Source organism: Nicotiana tomentosiformis, chromosome 5, assembly GCF_000390325.3.
Source record: "Nicotiana tomentosiformis chromosome 5, ASM39032v3, whole genome shotgun sequence".
In the NCBI taxonomy this organism is placed as follows: domain Eukaryota; kingdom Viridiplantae; phylum Streptophyta; class Magnoliopsida; order Solanales; family Solanaceae; genus Nicotiana; species Nicotiana tomentosiformis.
The window spans coordinates 101,233,158-101,254,513 of record NC_090816.1 but is presented as its reverse complement, the minus strand read 5'-3'; the positions used below and the strand labels follow the sequence as shown (position 1 = coordinate 101,254,513).

The 21,356-nt window shown below is 38.8% G+C and overlaps 1 protein-coding gene across 1 annotated transcript; it reads right to left on the bottom strand.

Moving 5' to 3' along the window:
- Nucleotides 1-16,081: 16,081 nt before the first annotated feature.
- LOC138892882 (uncharacterized) lies at nt 16,082-16,774 on the bottom strand. The gene is made up of 2 exons (XM_070176634.1): nt 16,388-16,774; nt 16,082-16,300 (listed from the first exon to the last, which is right to left on the bottom strand). The coding sequence occupies exons 1-2, from the start codon at nt 16,772-16,774 to the stop codon at nt 16,082-16,084; spliced, it is 606 nt and encodes a 201-aa protein (XP_070032735.1).
- Nucleotides 16,775-21,356: the final 4,582 nt, after the last annotated feature.

The following is a 21,356-nucleotide window of genomic DNA, read 5'->3' as shown; positions in this document are numbered from 1 at the left end:
GTCATATTATTTCGGATGAGGGTATCCGGGTTGATACACAGAAGATTGAGGCAGTGAAGACTTGGCCTAGACCCACAACACCGACGGAGGTTCGTAGCTTCCTGAGTTTGGCAGGTTATTACTGGATATTTGTAGAGAGTTTTTCTTCTCTTTCAGCACCATCGACAAGTTGACTCAGAAGGCAACTAAGTTTCAGTGGACTGATACTTGTGAGCGGAGTTTCCAAGCATTGAAGGACAGATTGACTTAAGCACCGGTTCTGACACTTCTAGAAGGGACCGATGGTTATGCTATCTATTGTGACGCTTCAGGCATTGGATTGGGTTGTATATTGATTCAACATGGAAAGGTTGTCGCTTATGCTTCTAGACAACTAAGAAACCACGAGAAGAATTACTCGATCCATGATTTAGAGTTAGCCGCGGTGATTTATACACTAAAGATGTGGAGACACTATTTGTATGGTATTCATGTTGATATTTATACGGACCATAAGAGCCTTCAGTATATATTCAAGCAAAAGAAATTGAATTTACGTCAGAGGCAATGGTTGGAGCTACTGAAAGACTATGATGTTGATATTTTATACCATCCAGGGAAGGCAAATATAGTATCCGACGCCCTCAGCCGTAGATTTATGGGTATCCTATTATATTTATAGCCAAAGAAGAGTGAGATAGCTCTTGAGATTCATCAGCTAACTAATCTTGGAGTTCGATTACTAGATTCAGGTGGTACCAGAGTTACTATTCAGGACACAACAACATCCTCTCTAATAGAAGTGAAGGAATGCCAGTATGAAGATCCTGTGCTAGCTTACTACAGAGATACAACCCCTAAAAAGGAGAAGACACCATTTGAGATTCAGGAGATGGAGTCCTCATATAACGAGGTCGATTATGTGTTCCTAAAGTGGCAGGGTTGCGCCAGCAAGTTATGGGAGAAGCTCACTATTCTCGTTATTCTATTCATCTAGGAGCGACGAAGATGTATTATGAGATCAGGGGAATATACCGGTGGGACAGAATGAAGAAGGATATAGTAGAGTTTGTTGCTCAGTGCCCTAATTGTCAGTAGGTTAAGATTGAGCATCAAAGACCCGGTGGATTATTGCAGGCTATAGAGATTCCGACTTGGAAATGGGAAGTAATTAATATGGATTTCATCATAGGCTTACCTCGTACTCAGCGTAAGTTCGATTCTATATGGGTTATTGTTGATAGACTTACAAAATCAACCCATTTTCTTCCTATCAGGACTACGTATTCAGCAGAGGTCTATGCAAGGCTTTACATTAAGGAGATAATACGACTTCATGGTGTCCCTATATCTATTATCTCAGATAGAGGTGCTCAGCTTACAACTAATTTCTAGAGGTCCTTCCAAAAAGGATTGCTGACTCAGGTAAGTCTTAGTACAACAATTCATCCTCAGACAAACGGTCAGGCTGAGCTTACTATTCAGACACTAGAGCCTATGCTACGGGCTTGTGTTATGAACTTTAGAGGTAGCTGGGATGATCATCTTCCACTTATTGATTTCGCATATAATAATAGTTATCATTCCAGCATTCAGATGGCTCCATACGAAGCTCTTTACAGACGAAAGTGTAGGTCTCCTATCGGATGGTTCGAGATTGGGGAAACTAAGTTACTAGGACCAGAGTTGGTACAACAGGCAGTTGAGAAGATTAAGCTTATAAAGGAAAGGCTATTAGCAGCTCAGAGTCATCAGAAGCCCTATACAGATAATCGACGACGAGACTTAGAGTTTCAGGTAGATGACTGGGTATTCCTAAAGGTATCACCGATGAAAGGCGTTATGAGATTTGGTAAGAAAGGAAAGCTTAGCCCTTGATATATTGGACCTTATAAGATTATACGCAGAGTAGGCCAAGCAGCATATGAGTTAGATTTGCCTTCCAACTTGGAGTCTGTACATCCAGTCTTTCATGTGTCTATGCTACGTAAGTGTATTGGAGATCCCTCTTAAGTCATTCCGGTTGACGATATTCAGGTTATAGAGCAGCTATCATATGAGGAAGCTCCCATTGCTATACTAGATAGACAAGTTCGGAGATTGAGAACTAAGGATGTAGCTTCGGTTAAAGTACTTTGGAGAAACAATAATGTGGAGGAGATGACTAGGGAAGATGAAGAAGAAATAAATACTAGGTATCCTTACTTGTTTCAGCTTCCGAAGGAGGATCGGACTGAGACATCATAGCCTTTAGGCACATATATGATACTTGATTATTATGTTAGTTATTGTTATTGGTCATGTGAGGCCATTGGTGTTATTGATGATTGTGGCCCGGTGTGGCTTTGTATTATTGGGTTTTCTGTGTGACAGGTTGGTAGTAGTACCGCTACAGAGGAGACTCTGCCAAAATTTCTATAGATTTCTCGGAGTTTAACATTCGAGGACGAATATTTCTAAGAGGGGAAGATTGTTACACCCTGAGCGTCCAAAGGTGACGTAATAAATATGAAACTTGTTAATCATGATTTAAATGAGTTTAAAGTCATAATATGGCTATATATGATTTTTTGGATAGAAAATATAAAGTTTGGGAAAAATCAAATTAAAGTTGCGGGAAAACCGACTAAGGATTTGCCTTGTAACAGAGCTTTTTGAGCAATATATTTCGTGTGCTATATGGGGTATTTTTGGGACATATTATATACCAAATTGAAGGTCTTGGAATTTATTTTCTAACGCTCTTAACCGTTCATTCGTACGATATCCGAATAAAAAGATATAAGCATCTAAAAAAGGACCAATGCGAGGATGCCAAGTAGTACCTTTTTGACTTTTAAAAAAAAAGGATATTTACATCCCTTATCTCTCTTTCTTCATTTTTCCAGAGAGCATGACCAAATAACAGCCCTAACCTTACCCCTAAGCTCTCTATAAGGGCTTCAAACAAGCTTATCATCCCGGGCACGAAATCAAGAAGTGATAACATCAAAACGATCCCTACGACGTAAGTATCGCTATATCGCCTCTTTTTTTTTTTTTTTTGCAGTTTGAGTTTTGGAATGCATTTAATAGTTAAGAAAATACCTACTTTCTGTATTTAAGCTTTTAAATATCAAAAAAGGTTGATAAATTCATTTCCTAATAGTTAGAACTGACGGGACGGTGATCGAAAGCCGTGAGTTCGAGTTATTTGACTTGTAATGGACTGTTTTGTGTTGCTTTTGAGCTGTCTATTTTTCTAATGTTTAATGGAATTTTGAATGATAAATGATGTGGAGAAACACCACATAATGGAGAAATGATGGATTAGTCGTTCTTTATAATATTTTCGGGGTATTTGACACTACTATAGTTGTCATTTTGGGTATGAAGTGATTGGGGTGTGTTAGGCTGTTTTAAGCTATATATAACATGGATTTCGACTTGAATCCACTGTAGGAGGTAATTGTATTGTGTTCTTTCATGTGCTTAAGGTTATCTTGATGTTGATTAAGTTAAATGGATGGACTAGATATGAACTAGTGAATAAAGTTGCTAATTGAGGATAGTTGGAGTTGTGGATTATTTCTTTATTATAAATATATGGTATAAGACTGGAATCATTAATGAATGACTTCATTATCATGTTAATGATACTGTTAAGTTAAGTTAAGAAGTCTATAAGGGGTGATATGGGGTATACGGGTTTCAATCGGAGCTTGCCGCTCGTCGTGAAGTAGTTGTGACTTGTTGTTATTATATGGTGTCCAATTAGTGATAATTATGTATTGCTGGATTGCTCTGGTCATTGTTGTTGGTATATGGTATTGGAGGAGGCTCTTGTTACAGGGGAGATGCTGCCCAAATTTACATAAATGAACTACTAGTTTAAGTTGCGGACTTAGCCTTTACTCAACACTGATTTTGAATCTCTTTATGCTATGGTTGATTGAGTTGAGTTGTTTGAAGAATTGCTTGGAAGGTATTAACGACTCAATGGAATTAAGGTATGTTACATATAAAACTTAAAGTAATAAAATTTCTTGCCTCATCAACTCCTTAATTGAGTGAACTCTATGGTGATGCAAATTGAAGAGGGATTAATAAGGTAATAGTCTAATAGAATAAATGGAGTTATCTTATCTAATTGTTTATGCTATCACTTTTCATCCACAAAATCATAAAGATAATTAACAAGAAATTGTTTAATGTTAGAAATTATAATATGAACAAACTTAAGAAAGTCGCAGCTCAAAATTATTGGCATTTCCAGAAATTTTAAAACTTGAAACTTACAAAAGGGATGAGGAAAAAGGACTGTACGTATTTGTTTCGCAATAAATGCCTTTGATTTATTTCCTCATTCCCATGCTTCTCGTTAGAATATCAACGGATATTTAAAAACCGATTAAACCGACCGAACCGTATCGTACCGAACTGATTTTTAAGTTTATTTTAATAAAATCATAAGTTTTTATATAAATATATAATCATACCGATAATTATGGTAAATTTTTTATTTTTTGAAAATAAATCAAAAAAATACCGAACCGTACCGAATAAACTTACAATGTAAAAAATATATTTATATATTAAGTTTAAAATAATAAAGCATTAAACTTTTTTCTTGGACCTTGGAATTATGAAACAGTTACAAGCCAACAATTAATTAAACTCAAAATCCTAATTCTCAAACCTATTATGCTACTCTTATTGAAACTAAATTATTTTCAGTATATTTACTAGCAAGACACAAGGTATTGTAGCGATTATGAGTAGCAAATTATAATGTATTGAATATGTTTCCTTTTGTATGATTTAGATTTTTTTTTTGAATATTCAACCTTCTATAGACTTTATTTTTGAGTCCCAGCTTGGTTAATATCTTTACACTCGTGTGATTTATATATTCATTGTATTTGCTTAATTTCGTTTACGTTGTTGTAGAATAGTTGATGGATATATACTCTAGCCATCTTTCATGTTTTCTTAATTCATTACCTTTTAAACTGTAAAAATATCGAGAGAGTTTTCCTAAGTTCTATAAAAGTACGTATGTTATTGCATTCTACTTCTACTAGCGGCTTTTATATGACATTTAAAAAAATTACCGAAAATTAACCGAACCGAACCGTACCGATACCGAAGAGAAACCGTCATTATTGGGATGATTTCGAAAAGTTTAATTTTGATTATACATAATAGAATAACCGAAAAATTGGTATGGTATAAATTTTATAAAATAACCAGCCGAACCGAACCATTGACACCCCTACTTCTCATGTTATATGTACGAAAAATGGCCAAATATATTTATGTGCTATAAAATAGTTTTAAAATACTCTTCGTTTGAATATTCGTCGAATTAGATTTCACAACTATACATTTGCACAAATATAGCCCTAATTTATATGGAAAGACACGTGTCATCACATGAAGGTAAAACTCACCCCCAATTTTCATACCCGAATTTCTTTTTCTTTTTGAATCAAAAGAACAACTCCAAACCAGTGGCAGATCTATGTGGTCTCTTATTATTTTTTATCAGATTTAGTAAATTTACATATGCAATTATAAAAGTATTTAGATAATTATTGAGTGAGCACCCACAACTAAATTTCTTTTTCCTCTTTTTTTGAAATTTTTATCGGCGAGTATTTATGACTTTAAAATTCTGGATCCGCCACTGCTCCAAACATATTTCGCAACAACAACTAACTAACAACTGAGGCAACTCGGATTTGAGCTAATAAAACTGCATGGTTAGTAATATAGAAAAAGTCAAGATATATACTCAAATAACAATGTGAAATTCAATTCAGCAAGAAATTAAGAGAAGAATAGTCCAAATTTTGCCATACTCAATAAATACTTACTCGCATGCGTTATTTGCATTACCAAATAATTTAACTTTAGCAGTTAAAAATTGAGGTAAACATGCATATAGTTAATTGATAAATATGTTGAATTCATTACTTTGAAATGTTCAATAAATTTTTACATGTGCTAAATGTCCAACTTATAATATTGATAACAAAAGAAGAGAATAGTATTAACTTCCCGTTATTAAAGCTAAATTTGAAAAGACATGTATATACCTAAAAAAAATGCAATTATTTTCGTTTAGTTTTAGATTTTTCTTTACCTAGTTATGCTAATAAGAAACAATCAGAAAATAATATAAAAAACTTGAGAGAGAATTTAGAAAAGACAGAGAAAAGAAAACAAAATAAATTCTCATTTCCCTTTATGCCACGTAAGCAAAAGACAGTAATCTGTTTCGAGTCATCACTTCTCAGTCAAACGAAATCTTAAATCAACGGTTACAAATGCCTTTAATTCCTTATCATTACCGTCCATTTCATTTTCAAATTTTAAATTCCTAAACCCAAGGTTATTCCCGTCATTTCACAACCTCTAACGCGCGCACCTGAAAAAAATACTCAACCGTTTGAAACAACACACAGAGCTATAGCAGTCTTCTTTCTTCAACAAACTTCAACTTCCAAACTGTTACTCACCCCCCCCCCCTCCCCCCTCCCCCACCCAAATTCAAAACAGAGCAAAAAAAAATCAAACTCAGAAAAATTTTCAGTTCTCAAAAATGTCAACGAAGATTTATCAACATTCAAGAAAAAAAAGGAAAAGTGTGCAAATTGTCAAATATAGTAGGCTTTAGAGAGTGAGGCTTTGGCTATAAAAGAAGAGTTTCAACTCTCATTTCTACACACCAACAAAGAGAGAAAGAAAGAGTGAGGTTTCACAGACAAGGCATAAGAAAATAGTCTGTGAGAAAAATAGAAAGTGAGCAATATTGTAGTGAGGTGAGAATATCAAAAGTGGGTTATTTCTTTTGAGTGTTGTAGTGATCTTTGGAGTATTTTACTCGGACCTACAAAGTGTAAAATTTCTTGCTATAGTGATATCAGTTGCTCGTCTCGGGGCCGTGGTTTTTTCCCTCATTCAAAGGGTTTTTCACGTAAAAATCTTGGTGTCGTTGTCACTCTTTTTCTTGCTAATTACTGTATCTCGGTGCTACGTGATTATTCCGCTTTTATTACTGTGAATATTATTTTGTAGAGGGTTTATTCCTAACAACTCTTATCAGAGCACAGGTTCTGCTCGTTCACAGAAATACTATTCACTGTCGGTAGTACTATACTCGGTGAAAAACAAAAATGTCCGGAGTAAAGTATGGGGTAGCAAAATTTAACGGAGATAGGGTTTCTCAACATGACAAAGAAGGATGAGAGATCTGCTCATCCAACAAGGATTACACAAGGTACTAGATGCTGATGCCAAAATGCCTGATATCATGAAAGCTGAGGATTGGGCTGACTTAGATGAAAGGGCTGCTAGTGCAATCATGTTACACTTATCAGATGATGTGGTAAATAACATCATTGATGAAGACACCGCACGTGGCATTTGGGCAAGGTTGGAAAGCCTATACATGTCCAAAACGCTAACAAATAAATTGTACCTGAAGAAGCAGCTATACGCCCTACACATGGGTGAATGTACGAATTTTTTGTCACATTTAAATGTGTTTACCGGACTAATCACACAACTCGCCAATCTCGGAGTAAAAATCGAGGAAGAAGATAAAGCCATCTTGTTGTTGAACTCGTTTCCATCTTCGTACGATAATCTGGCAACAACCATCCTGCACGGTAAAACTAACATTGAGTTGAAAGATGTCACATCGACTCTTTAACTCAATGAGAAGATGAGAAAGAAGCCTGAAAGTCAAGGACATGCTCTCATCACAGAAGGTAGAGGCAGGAGTTATCAAAGGAGTTCGAGCAACTATGGCAGATCCGGAGCTCGTGGGAAGTCTAAGAACCGATCCAAATCAAGATCTAGAAATTGCTATAATTGTGATCAACCAGGTCACTTCAAAAGAGATTGCCCAAATCCAAGGAAGGGCAAAGGTGAAACTAGTGGCCAGAAGAATGACGACAACACAATCGCCATGGTGCAAAACAATGATAATGTTGTCCTCTGTATAAACGAGGAAGAGGAATGCATGCATTTATCAGGTCCAGAGTCAGAATGGGTGGTTGATACATCAACATCTTACCATGCCATACCGGTAAGAGATCTTTTTTGCAGATATGTAGTAGGTGATTTCGGCCTTGTGAGAATGGGTAACACAAGTTACTCAAAGATTGCGGGGATTGGTGACATTTGTATCAAGACAAATGTCGGATGCACATTGGTTCTGAAGGATGTGCAACATGTACCTGATTTGCGGATGAACTTGATCTCGGGAATTACTTTAGACCGAGATAGATACGAGAACTATTTTGCAAATCAAAAGTGGAGACTCGCCAAGGGATCATTGGTGATTGCAAAGGGAGTTGCTCATGGCACGTTGTACAGGACAAATGCATAAATATGCCAAGGTGAATTGAACGCGGCACAAGATGAGATTTCTGCAGATTTGTGGCACAAAAGAATGGGTCATATGAGCGAGAAGGGATTGCATCTTCTTGCCAAGAAATCACTCATTTCTTATGCCAAAAGTACAACGGTAAAACCCTGTGACTACTGTTTATTTGGTAAGCAGCATAGAGTCTCATTTCAAACATGGTCTGAAAGAAAATTGAAAATACTTGATTTGGTATATTCTGATATTTGTGGTCCAATGAAAATTGAATCGATAGGCGGTAACAAATATTTTATTACTTTTATTGATGATGCTTCACGAAAATTATGGATTTATATTTTGAAAACCAAAGATCGGGTGTTTCAAGTTTTCCAGAAGTTTCATGCTATGGTGAAAAGGGAGACATGCCAAAAGCTAAAGCGTCTCCGAAGTGACAATGGAGGTGAGTACACTTCAAGGGAATTTGAAGAGTACTATTCGAACCATGGGATCAGACATGAAAAGACAGTTCCTGGAACCCCACAATACGAAAGGATGAACCGCACCATTGTGAAGAAGGTGAGAAGCATGCTCAGAATGGCTAAACTACCTAAGTCATTCTGGGGTGAAGCGGTTCAGACAACTTGTTACCTGATCAATAGGAGTCCATCAGTTCCGTTGGTGTTTGACATCCCAGAGAGAGTTTGGACCAACAAGGAGGTGTCCTACTCGCATATGAAGGTGTTCGGCTGCAAATCTTTTGCACATGTACCAAAGGAGCAGAGAACAAAGCTGTATGATAAATCCGTTCCTTGCATATTCATCGGATATGGAGATGAAGAATTCGGATATAGATTGTGGGATCCCGTAAAGAAGAAGGTCATCAAAAGCAGAGATGTAGTCTTCCGAGAAAGTGAAGTTGGAACTGCTGATGATATGTCAGAGAAGGCCAAGAATGGTATTATTCCTAACCTTGTTACTATTCCTTCTACTTCTAACAATCTCACAAGTACAAAAAGTACGATCGACGAGGTTGCCGTGCAGGGGGAGCAACTTGTTGAGGTTATTGAGGAGGGGGAGCAACTTGATGATGATGTCGAACAAGTGGATCACCCCACTCAGGGAGAAGAACAACCTCAACCTCTGAGGAGATCAGAAAGGCCAAGGGTAGAGTCATGCAGGTACCTTTCCACTGAGTATGTCCTCATCAGTGATGAGGGGAGCCAGAAAGTCTTAAGGAGGTGATGTCCCATCCAGAAAAGAACCAGTGGATAAAATCCATGCAAGAGGAGATGGAATCTTTGCAGAAAAATGGCACGTACAAGCTGGTTGAACTTTCAAAGGATAAAAGACCACTCAAATGTAAGTGGGTCTTTAAACTCAAGAAAGATGGAAATGCCAAGCTGGTCAGATACAAAGCTCGATTGGTGGTAAAAGGCTTTGAGCAAAAGAAAGGTATTGATTTTGACGAAATTTTCTCACCTGTTGTCAAAATGACTTCTATTCGAACAATCTTGAGCTTAGAAACTAGCCTAGATCTTGAAGTGGAGCAGTTGGACGTGAAAACTGCATTTCTTCACAGAGATTTAGAAGATATCTATATGGAGAAGCCAGAAGGATTTGAAGTAGCTGAAAGGAAACACATGGTGTGCATATTGAATAAGAGTATTTATGGGTTGAAGCAGGCACCAAGGCAGTGGTACAAAAAGTTTGACTCATTCATGAAAAGTCAAACTTACACAAAGACATATTCTGATCCATGTGTATACTTCAAAAGATTTTCTGAAAATAACTTTATTATATTGTTGTTGTATGTGGATGACATGTTAATTGTAGGAAAAGACAAGGGGTTGATCGCAAAGTTGAAGGGAGATTTGTCCAAGTCTTTTGATTTGAAGGACTTGGGCCCAGCACAACAAATTCTGGGTATGAAGATAGTTCGAGAGCGAACAAGTAGAAAGTTGTGACTGTCTCGGGAGAAGTACATTGAACGTGTACTGTAACACTTCAACATGAAGAATGCTAAGCCAATCAGCACACCTCTTGCTAGTCATCTAAAGTTGAGCAAGAAGATGTGTCCTACAAGTGTGGAGGATAAAGGGAACATGGCTAGAGTTCCTTATTCTTCAGCAGTCGGAAGCTTGATATATGCAATGGTATGTACTAGACCTGATATTGCTCATGCAGTTGGTGTTGTTAGCAGATTCCTTGAAAATCCTGGAAAGGAATATTGGGAAGCCGTCAAGTGGATACTCAGGTACCTGAGAGGTACCACGAGAGATTGTTTGTGCTTTGTAGGATCTCATCCAATCTTGAAGGACTATACAGATGCTGATATGGCAGGTGACATTGATAATAGAAAATCCACTACTGGATATTTGTTTACATTTTCAGGGGGAGCTATATCATGGCAGTTACATTGCAGAAGTGTGTTACACTTTCAACAACTGAAGTAGAGTACGTTGCCGCTACAGAAGCTGGCAAGAAGATGGTATGGCTCAAGCGATTTCTTCAAGAACTGGAATTGCATCAAAAAGAGTATGTCGTCTATTGTGACAGTCAAAGTGCAATAGACTTGAGCAAGAACTCCATGTACCATGCAAGAACAAAGCATATAGATGTAAGATATTATTGGATTCGTGAGCAGGTGGAGAACGAATCTTTACAGGTCAAAAAGATTCACACAAGTGAAAATCCTGCTGATATGTTGACCAAGGTGGTACCAAGAGAAGTTCGAGCTATGCAAAGAACTTGTCGGCATGCACTCAAACTAGAAGACAGTGCTACCTCCTCTAGATGAATGAGACTGGAGGGGAAGATTGATGGGTTCCATCTCATTTAATAGCTAATTTAATAGGCATGTGCCTAAGGAAAGTTTCTTTGGTTTGGTAGTCAACTTTGTTGAATTTCTTTGGTTTGGTAGCCAACTTTGTTGAATTTATTTGGGTTGGTAGCCAACTTTGTTGAATTGTTAACATTGAAGAAAAAGAAGAAAAAGTATGTGAAAATTGTCAAATATAGTAGTCTTTAGAGAGTGAGGCTTTGGCTATAAAAGGAGAGCTTCAACTCTCATTTTCACACACCAACAAAGAGAAAAAGAAAGAGTGAGGTTTCACAGATAACATATAAGAAAATAGTCTGTGAGAAAAATAGAGAGTGAGCGATATTGTAGTGAGGTGAGAATATCAAAAAGGGTTTCTTTCTTTTGAGTGTTGTAGTGGTCTTTGGAGTATTTTACTCGGACCTACAAAGTATAAAATTTCTTACTATAGCGATATCAGTTGCTCGTCTCGGGGCCGTGGTGTTTTTCCTTATTCAAAGGGTTTTTCACGTAAAAATTTTGGTGTTGTTGTCACTCTTTTTCTTGATAATTACCATATCTCGGTGCTACATGATTATTCCGCTTTTATTATTGTGAATATTATTTTTGTAGGGGGTTTATTCCCAACATTTTTTAGGTTTGAATTTTGGTACGTTCAGTTTGAATTTGAACACCCTTTTGGTCGTTCTATTTATTTGTGAATTGGGTTTTGGGAATTTCCTGTTTTTTACTTTGGGTTTTTTCTTTTATTTCTGGTTTTTTTTGAGTATTTTGTGATTTTTCAGGTTGGAGTCATCATTTTGTTTCAAAGAGGAAGTACCATTTGATTATACCAGCTGATTGTAAATGGAACCAGCATCTTAATGATGGTGTTTTTGATGATACTCACATTTTGCAAGGTTTGATTCATTGTAATAGATTTGGGCATTTGATTTGCATTAATGGAAATTGTTAGATTGCTGAATTGAGAAGAAGGATTTAAGAACAAAGATGAACTCAGAGAGAGAAAAGAAGCTCCTCGATGTTTTCTCATTCATTGCAAACTCTGTACAGTGCACGTGTATATATCCAACTGACTAATGTGACAGTTGTCAACTAACTAATTATGTCTAACTCTAGTTAACTAATAAAAGCCTACTAACTATAGTTAACTTAAGTAACTTCATATATAATCTCATTACCCCCCTCAAGCTAGGTGACATGAAGATGTTCTTCATGTCGAGCTTGGATAACTAATGAGTATACTGAGGTCTCCCAAGGCCCTTAGTGATAAGGTCTGCTTGTTGATCAGCAGTGGCAAGATATAGCGTACTAATGAGACCATTTTGCACCTTTTCCCGAATGAAGTGGTAATCAATGTCGATGTGTTTGGTGCGCTCGTGAAAGTCAGGGTTAGCAGCTATCTGAATGGCAGATTTAGTGTCACTGAATATGGGAACATGCCAAGGAAATAGTGACCCGTAACTCCTTGAACAATCCAAGTAACTAAACCAATTCAGCTACTGTGGAAGCGAGACTCCTGTATTCAGCTTTTGCAGAGCTCCTAGAAATGGTGGCCTGCTTCTTGGACTTCTAAGAAATCAGGAAGAACCAAACTTTACCAAATAGCCAGTGATTGACCTCCTAGTATTAGGACAGGAGGCCCAATCAGTATCACAAAATGCAGTGAGAGTCTCAGAACAATCAGCTGAAAATAAAACTCCCAGACCAGGACAAGACTTAACATATTTGACCACTCTGAGTGCAGCCTCCCAGTGAGAAGGTTTTGGAGAATGCATGAACTGACTGAAGCAATGGACAACAAAGGAAATATCAGGTCGAGTGATGGCAAGGTATAATAATGGCCCAAGTAATCTTTGATAAGGCCCTGGATCATCTAAGGCCTTGTCCTCAACAGAACCAACATGAGTGTCAAATTCAACAGTAGTGAGTTTGACATGCAACTTCATGGGTGTGGCAACAGGCTTGGAACCAGAAAGACCCAAATCAGCAAAGAGCTCCAAGGTATACTTCCTCTGGTACATGAGGATCCCTTCAACACTTCTAGCAAATTTAATCCCTAAAAAATACTTGAGTTCCCCTAAATTCTTGATTTTAAAAGAGGATTGTAGCACATCTTTGATGTCTTGTATTAACTAAAAGTCATCACCAGTGATGAGCAAATCGTCAACATAAACCAAAACTACCACTATCTTCCCTGCCACTTTCTTAATGAAAAGAGAGTAATCGAGATGACTTTGTTGAAAGCCAGAAGAAACTAGAGCAGTGGTCAACTTAATGTTCCACTATCGTGAAGCCTGCTAAAGTCCATAAATTGACTTGAGTAGTTTGCAAACTAATGACTTATCTGAAGAACCAGAGAAGCCTTGAGGCACAGTCATGTACACTTCCTCAGAAAGATCTCCTTGTAAAAATGCATTGTAAACATCCATCTGATGCACAGTCCAATGCTTGGATGCTGCTAGGGATAGAACACTTCTGATAGTGACCATCTTAACAACAAGTGAGAAGGTTTCTTGATAATCTAGCCATTCCTTCTGATTATAACCCTTGGCAACGAGACGATCTTTAAATCTCTCCACTTCACCATTGGCCTTATATTTGATCTTGTAAACCCATTTGCAACCTATGGCCTTCTTGCCCTTGGGTAAAGGAACAAGAGCCCATGTTTTATTGTCCTCCAAAGCTTGAATTTCTGCCTGCATTACCTCCACCCACCTCTAATCCTTAGTAGCTTCATGGTAGGATTGTGGCTCCTCTACAACAGTGAAATTTGAGAGATAACTCTGATATTTAGAAGATAACCCCTCATAATTGATAACATCTGATAGAGGGTACTGGAAATAGCTAGCTTTGTTGCCCTTATCTGGTCTAACATAATCCTTGAGCCATATAGGTGGCCTTGAAACTCTGATGGATTTCCTGATATCCTCATGTGTTGGAGAGGAAGCTGGAGCAACAGGTGTTCCCATGTCACAAGCAAGCTCTATGGAGGCCGTTTATTTAGTGTTGGAGGAAATATCATCAAGAACTCCATGCTCAAGTGATCTACATGGCATAGGAGCAACAGGTTGAGCAGCAACAACTGAAGCTCCTGGTGTAGACATTCGTTGCACCATTTTCTCTGATGAGAAGACACTGCTGGTGGGAAACATACTATCACCTACATGAGGTGATGAAGCAGCATAATCTTCCATGAGAATGTTGTCAGAGTCAGTTGCGAGATTTTGGAGAGGAAATGCATCTTTTTGAAAAATTACATCCCTGCTGATGAATAATTCAGCAGTTTCCACGTTCAACAAGTAATAATCCTTTTGATTAGAAGCATAACCAAGTAAGACAGACTTCACAACCCTGGGAAGAAACTTGTCTGATCTAGGCAGGTAAGTGGCAAAACACAAACACCCAATGACTCTCATGTGAGATAAAGAAGGTGGCTTGTTGTAAAGCATCTCATAAGGTGACTTGTATCCAAGTACAGAAGAAGGAACTCTATTGATTATATAAACTGCTGTCTCCACACAATGTCCCCAATATTGGATTGGTATATGCCCTTGAAACTTGATAGCTCTGGTTGTTTCTAAAATGTGTCGATGCCTCATTTCTACCACTCTATTTTGCTGTGGAGTGTATGGAAAAGAGCTTTGATGTATTATCCCATTGGATTGAAATAGCTCCTTATAACTATTCTTAAAAAATTCACTCCCATTATCGGACCTAACAACTTTAACTGTTTTGTCAAATTGTGCCTTAGCCATAATCAGGAAATTTTTGAGCAAGAAAACAACATCAGATTTAAGTCTCATTAAGAACACCCAAGTCCATCTTGTACAATCATCAACCGAAGTAAAGAAATATTTCATCCCATTGTGAGTAGGAACTCTGTAGGGACCCCAGACATCCATATGAATCAATTGAAAACTATCTATGCTTCTATTGTGACTTATTGGAAATGGCATCCTGGTTTGTCTAGCTAATGGACAAACTACACATTTATTTAGTTGAGGACTTTTACAACTCTTTAGACTATCAATTCTCCTGAGTATCTGCATAGGCACATGTCCCATCCGTTTGTGTCACATAGCTGCATTCTCTGTGTTAGCTACTACAAATGAGTGATGAATCTTCTGTGTTTGATATCCCTATGTTGTAGAAAAATGTATAAGCCATCTTCCTCCCTACCAATCTTCTTCACCCTCTCAGACAAGAGATCTTGGAAGACACAGAATGTAAGAAAGAAGCCCACAAAACAATTCAATTCTTTTGTCACTTTAGACACAGACAAAAGATTGAATCTAAATACTGGTAAAATCACCTCCACTAAGTTGGCTGGTCCCTATATGTGTCACTGAGGTTGAGTCACCTGTAGGCAATTGCACTTGTCCTGCATTTCCTACTAGTGTTTCATTATGTAACAAATCTTTATTGCCAGTCATATGATTCGTAGCCCCTGTATCGATGATCCACTCAAAGTTTTTGATGTTATGAACACTATTACAAAAAGTAGTTACCTGCCATGTGTGCACTGGCATCATTTCCAATGGTTGTTCTATTCAGCATTTGTAAAATTTGTGCAACTTGTTCCTGAGTAAACATTTGAGTAGGTGTTGTAGGTGTGTTCGCATGCATTCTATTCCCCTCCAGTTGAGCTACATTTGCTTTGCGTATGGCCTTGAAATCTACCGGATAACCAACGATCTGATAGCAATTTTCCTTTAAGTGTCCCATTTTGCCGCAATGATCACATTTCATTAGCTTGTAACATCCTTCCTTGGTATGCCCTTTCTGGTGAAAAAAATCACATTCCAGATTATAAGTCCTCCTTGGTTTATTGCGTGATTGAGCTGTAAACATGGATGTTGGCTCATTGAATCCAGAATTCCCCAGAAAGTTGCTCCCAATCGATCTCCTACTTTCATCTTGAATAATCATTGCATATGTTTGATAATGGTTGGAACATTAGGAATTAGTAGGATCTGTCCTCTAGCTTGCTCAAAACTATCATTCAGACCCATTAGAAATTGCAATAGACGTTGAAACTCTAATTGATTAACATACTCTTTGGAAGATGGTGGTGGGAGGATTGAATCATACTCTGCCCACAAATCCTTCAACTTTGTAAAATATACGGACACAGAGGATGATTCCTGCACTTATGTGAAAATCTTTTTATGCAAATAGTAGAGTCTCGACGTATTTACCTTGTCAAACATCTCTCACAATTCAGCCCAAACCGTCTGTGCATTCGAAGAAAACAGTACACCAATATGTAATTCCTTGCTTACATTACTCATTAGCCATGAAGTAACAATGTCATTACATCTCTCCCATTGATTCTCCAATTCCACACCAAAATCATCTTTGCATGTGGATCCATCAACGAGACAGAGTTTATTTTTTCCTAATAATGCCATTTTCATCGCACGACTCCAGATTATATAGTTTTCCATACCTATCAGCAGCAGTCCGACAAACATTGATCCTGGTCCATTACATGGATGTAGGTAAAGTGGATGATTATGGTCGAGATTCATTATTCCTCCTCCAGTTGCGACACCAACGTCGCTGTTCACGGTGGTTCCGTCGAGCTCAGAACTGCTTGAATCTTCTCCAATCGCCATCACTCACGCATAATTAGGGTTCAGCAAAAACAATAAGAAATTGAACTAATTCTCTCGATTTTTCTTCAATTCTGTGAAACATCCCTAGAATCATTCAATCAGAGCTCTGATACAATCAACCACTGCTCTGATACCATGTTAGATTACTGAATTGAGAAGAAGGATTGAAGAACAAAGATGAACTCAGAGAGAGAAAAAGAAGCTTCTCGATGTTTTCTCATTCATTGCAAAATGTGTACAGTGCACATGTATATATCCAACCTACTAATGTGACAGTTGTCAACTAATTAATTATGTCTAACTCTAGTTAACTAATAAAAGCCTACTAACTATAGTTAACTTAAGTAACTTCACATATAATCTCATTAGAAGGTGGATCAAAATTTCTCTATGGCCGCGAAGTTATGGACCTTTGGGATCGTATTTGCATTAATCTTAGAGCTCAGCAATAAATATTTCTCCTAAGTATTTGATGTATCAGATTCTGGTTTTGAATGTATTAGTTGAGTTCTTGAAATATTTTCATCTATTTTTTAAATTAAAATCACTATTGAAGATGTATCGAAGAAGCATTCGATGGATTTACATTTGTTGTATGGGGTTGCCTATGGGCATACGTGGTTTGGGCGATGGGATTACATAATTTATCCATGGAAGTTTTGGGATAATGGAGCACAATTATGAAAGAGCTATTGAAATGCTCAGCTCAATTGAAGTTGATCAGGTGACTGATGATTTCACATACAACAGCAGATCCAATGTAATGAAATAGATGGTTGTTTGCTATAGAGGTTTGAGTGACACTCTGTTTACCCAAAAAATGGATAACAATTGAATTTATACGCGGTTCTAAGAAAATGTTGTATTATTCGGTACAAATTGAGAAAATATATAAATAAATATTGAAATTAATTGTGAAAAAAATGCAAACCGACTGGATTAATTAGCCTAAGTCTTCAAGTTTTATCACCCTCAAACTGAATGGAGAGTAACTGATAGAAGAATAAAATGACTAAATATCAAAACCAGAAGAAAGATAGTATATTGCTTTATGTTCTATGAATCTGAATGAATCTGTCCCATACAAATAATCAGACCCCCTTTATATAGTAGGAAAGTCCTATTCTTAATATAATTTCTAAATACAGTAAGGAATCCCATGATAGATTAATTAATTGGCCCCTCCTTGATATGCGCTGGTATTTTTGCCGAGATTATCGCCCAATTGCGGATATTCCGGTTTTTTATTTTTTGGCTCGATAAGCTCTCCTGAATTTTGGCCGATCTCGATCTTGATCGGTCTCTAACTTGCTCGATCTCGATCTTGGCCGATCTCGATCGTAACCGGTCTCGATCTTGCTCGATCTCGATCTTGATCGGTCTCTGGATCACGAGCTTGGCGACCCAACTTCGCATTATCGCTCAATTCTACACGAGGCCGAGCCTTGGTCTATCATGTCCCAAACTCGATTAGTCATACGAAGGGCAAACTCGGTTTTGACCGTATACAGATAGTCCACTCGTTTCTCGGAAAGAAGATAACGAGAAACGATATGAATTTCCGAACTCCGACTCGGTGGGCGACGACGTCAGCGACGAGTCCGATTATGACATATGTGACAAACATCCTGTCGGTCCAGTTACCAAGGCATTAAATGCCTGCCAATCATTGGTCGGCCACTACCAGTTCTGAACCGTCATTACCAGGCTATAAGTATTCAAACTTTCATGCTCATTCAAACTTTTCACTCAACAACTTCTTCTCTACTCTTGCATCTTCTTCAGAAAATCTCTTTGCTTCATAATTTTCACACTGCATATAACCCTAATTCTCTTTTCCTTTGATCATCAATGGCGAAAACCTCCAAAACAGTGCCGCAAAAAGAGATCGCTTCTTCATCACGACCCGTCGGTGGTGAGGATGCTGCGGAGCCTCACCCTGAGGAATTCATTCCGGTAGGGTGCTCAACCGTCATCGACTTTAAGGTCGAAAAGCCCTCTTCAGTACGGGCCGATGTGAGACAATCTCGAGGTACCAGTGCACAATCACCGAGAAAATCCTCGACAAAGTAAAAAAGGAATGCAACTGGGCCAAAAAGCATGTGGTAGCCCCATCGCCTGAAGAATCGATTACTACCCACGTGGAGGGGTTCATAAGTGTTTATACTTATCCTTTCACTTTGGGTCCCTTAGACCCAGTCATCATCGCCTTTTGCAAGAGATATGACATGACCCTCGACCAGATCCACCCTTCTTTTTGGAGAATAGTGATTCTCCTGCGATTCTTCTCGAGTAAAATCGAGGGGTATATTTTCACCCTCGATCACCTCATGCGCCTTTACAGTCCCCGACTCTATCAAGGAGGGCTAATCAAACTTGCTCGCCGAGCCACCAAAGCCCCATTCTCGAGCATAGACGAGACTCATGACCGAGGTTAGATGAGCCGATTTGTTCGAATCAGAACTTCGGACCCGATCCCTGCTGACGACATGTCGTTTCCTGAGAAATGGAACATGAATCATGAGTACTATTCTCCTACAAATGTTTAATTTTATGGCTCTGCTTTTTATTTTCTTGATCCACTTTTTCTATGCTTGCTACAGCTGTGGCCCGGATAACGGAACCGATTCCGGAACTTAAGCAATGGGTTGAAGGTCTGGTGCTGTAGAGACCGTACTCTGAGCGTGCTTGGATGGAATTATCAAAGGGTCAATGGGAGGCCCGCAGTCATGGTAAGTATCTTTCTTAGAACGATTATCATTTGATCTTCTTCTCTTGCTTATTCCCCCTTTTTATTCCTTGAGAGGCCTTGGGAAGGATGTGGCCATGAGGCCCTCATCTGGTGACGAAGAAGTCCCTGCTCCGAAGCAGGTCAAAGAGAAGAAAAGGAAAGGGGCTCCGAGTTCCCCGGTCTCGGAAAAGAAAAAATTGACGAATAAATCTCACAAGCCCAAGGGGGGCTCCGATATTATGCCTTCGTACTTGATCCGCCGATTAAGGGATGAGCCCGAAGAAAGAGAAGAGGAGGTAGTCTGTGTGCGGGATAATGTTATGATACATCAATCCTCCAAATCGGTGGAGGTCGATAAAGGAGCTCTGGCCATAATTCTTGAACAAGGAAAAGCTGAGGCCATTCCGTCCCGGGCTGAGATGGTCGAAGGAGAGACCGGGGGAAAGGCTTCACGGGCAGCAGAAGATATCTAGAGGGATGATCTCGGGATAGTCAACATTAGTGGATCCCCTCAGATTTCTGATGCTATGATCTGTGAGGCTAACATGTTGGAAAGTCAATCTTACGAGGGTATTCGGGGTCGACTAATATCCATGGCTTTCTGGATGGGCTCGAGTCCGCTGCCTCGGAGGATATTATCGGCTTCGATGGATTATCGGTACCGAAGAAAGCAACATGTTCGAGCGCTATCAGGTTTTCATCGAGCCCAAAACTGGTGGACTGACTCCCGACCCCGAGTGTTAATCCCGATCGTAGGCGAAAAATAGTGCTCTCCATCCCGGAGGATGCCTGAGTTTTCTCTCCCCCATTGGGGATTGCTAGTTACCTTAGGTCCTTGGTGACCGAAGAGGATCAGGGCGTGATGAACGCGGTAGGAGCCGCTTGCCTTTTTAACGAGGTCCAACATGCTCTGAATCAGATAACTTCGAGGGTATATCTACTGTTTCTTTTGTACTTAGAGTTGTAGATAATTCTAACATCATGAGGCTTTCCTCCGAATCCGGGAGGAGCATGAGGCTGAGGTTCGGAATCTCACTGAGAAGAGTGACACCTACAAACTTCTTAGTAAGAAGCTTCGGGCATATTTGGCAATGGCTCGGGATGAGCATGTCGAGATGGCTGAGCAGGTATTTCGAGTGATTCACGATAGTGAAGATGAATCAGAGATAACTACTAATGATCCGATTCTGCAAGCCTGACAGAGGTTAGAATAAATTGGATGGCTCCAAATGCAGGTGGATGCGATACAGGCCGAGGCAGAAGAGTTTAAAAAGAACATCGACATTCAGCATCAGTTGGATTTGGCCATTAATTATAAGGCAAGCTTGGCCGATGAACTCGAATTGGCCAGATCCGAGGTGGCCGAGGCTAACAAAAGAGTTGATGCTAAAGTGGCCCAGTTCAGGGTCGATGTTGAGGTCAACCAGGCCAAGGCCATCGACATGGTCAAACATGCGAAATGGCAGGTTAGAAGGGAAGATCTCGAGGGGGTCAGTGCCCAGGGCTTCGATATTATGGCCGAAATTGAAAATGCCAAAGCGAAGGAAGACAGGGACCGAAGGCTGGCCTTCCTTGAGGAAGACTCCGATATCTTGAGTGAATCTGAAGATGGAGAAAATCCCGAGGATGCAACCTCCGATGAAGACCAAGCCACTTAGGACATTAGGTTTCTTGTTTTTCTTTTGCATTTTTTTTGAGGCCGTTTTTTGACCGTTGTAAATTTAGGCCGATTTGACCTTTGTAAAAAACTATTGTGTATAAATATATGACTTTTCTTGCCCTTTCGGCTCACGTATTTTTCCTTTGCTTTATTTGTACTTACAAAGGTTAAAAATGCCTTAGTACGAAACA

What these genes read in the sequence shown, in the direction of transcription:
- LOC138892882 (XM_070176634.1), bottom strand. Translation starts at nt 16,774, where the DNA reads ATGGCGATTGGAGAAGATTCAAGCAGTTCTGAGCTCGACGGAACCACC. An exon ending in TTTCTTCGAATGCACAGACG is followed by an intron (nt 16,301 to 16,387) that starts GTTTGGGCTGAA and finishes ACATAAGTGCAG; the next exon opens with GAATCATCCTCTGTGTCCGT.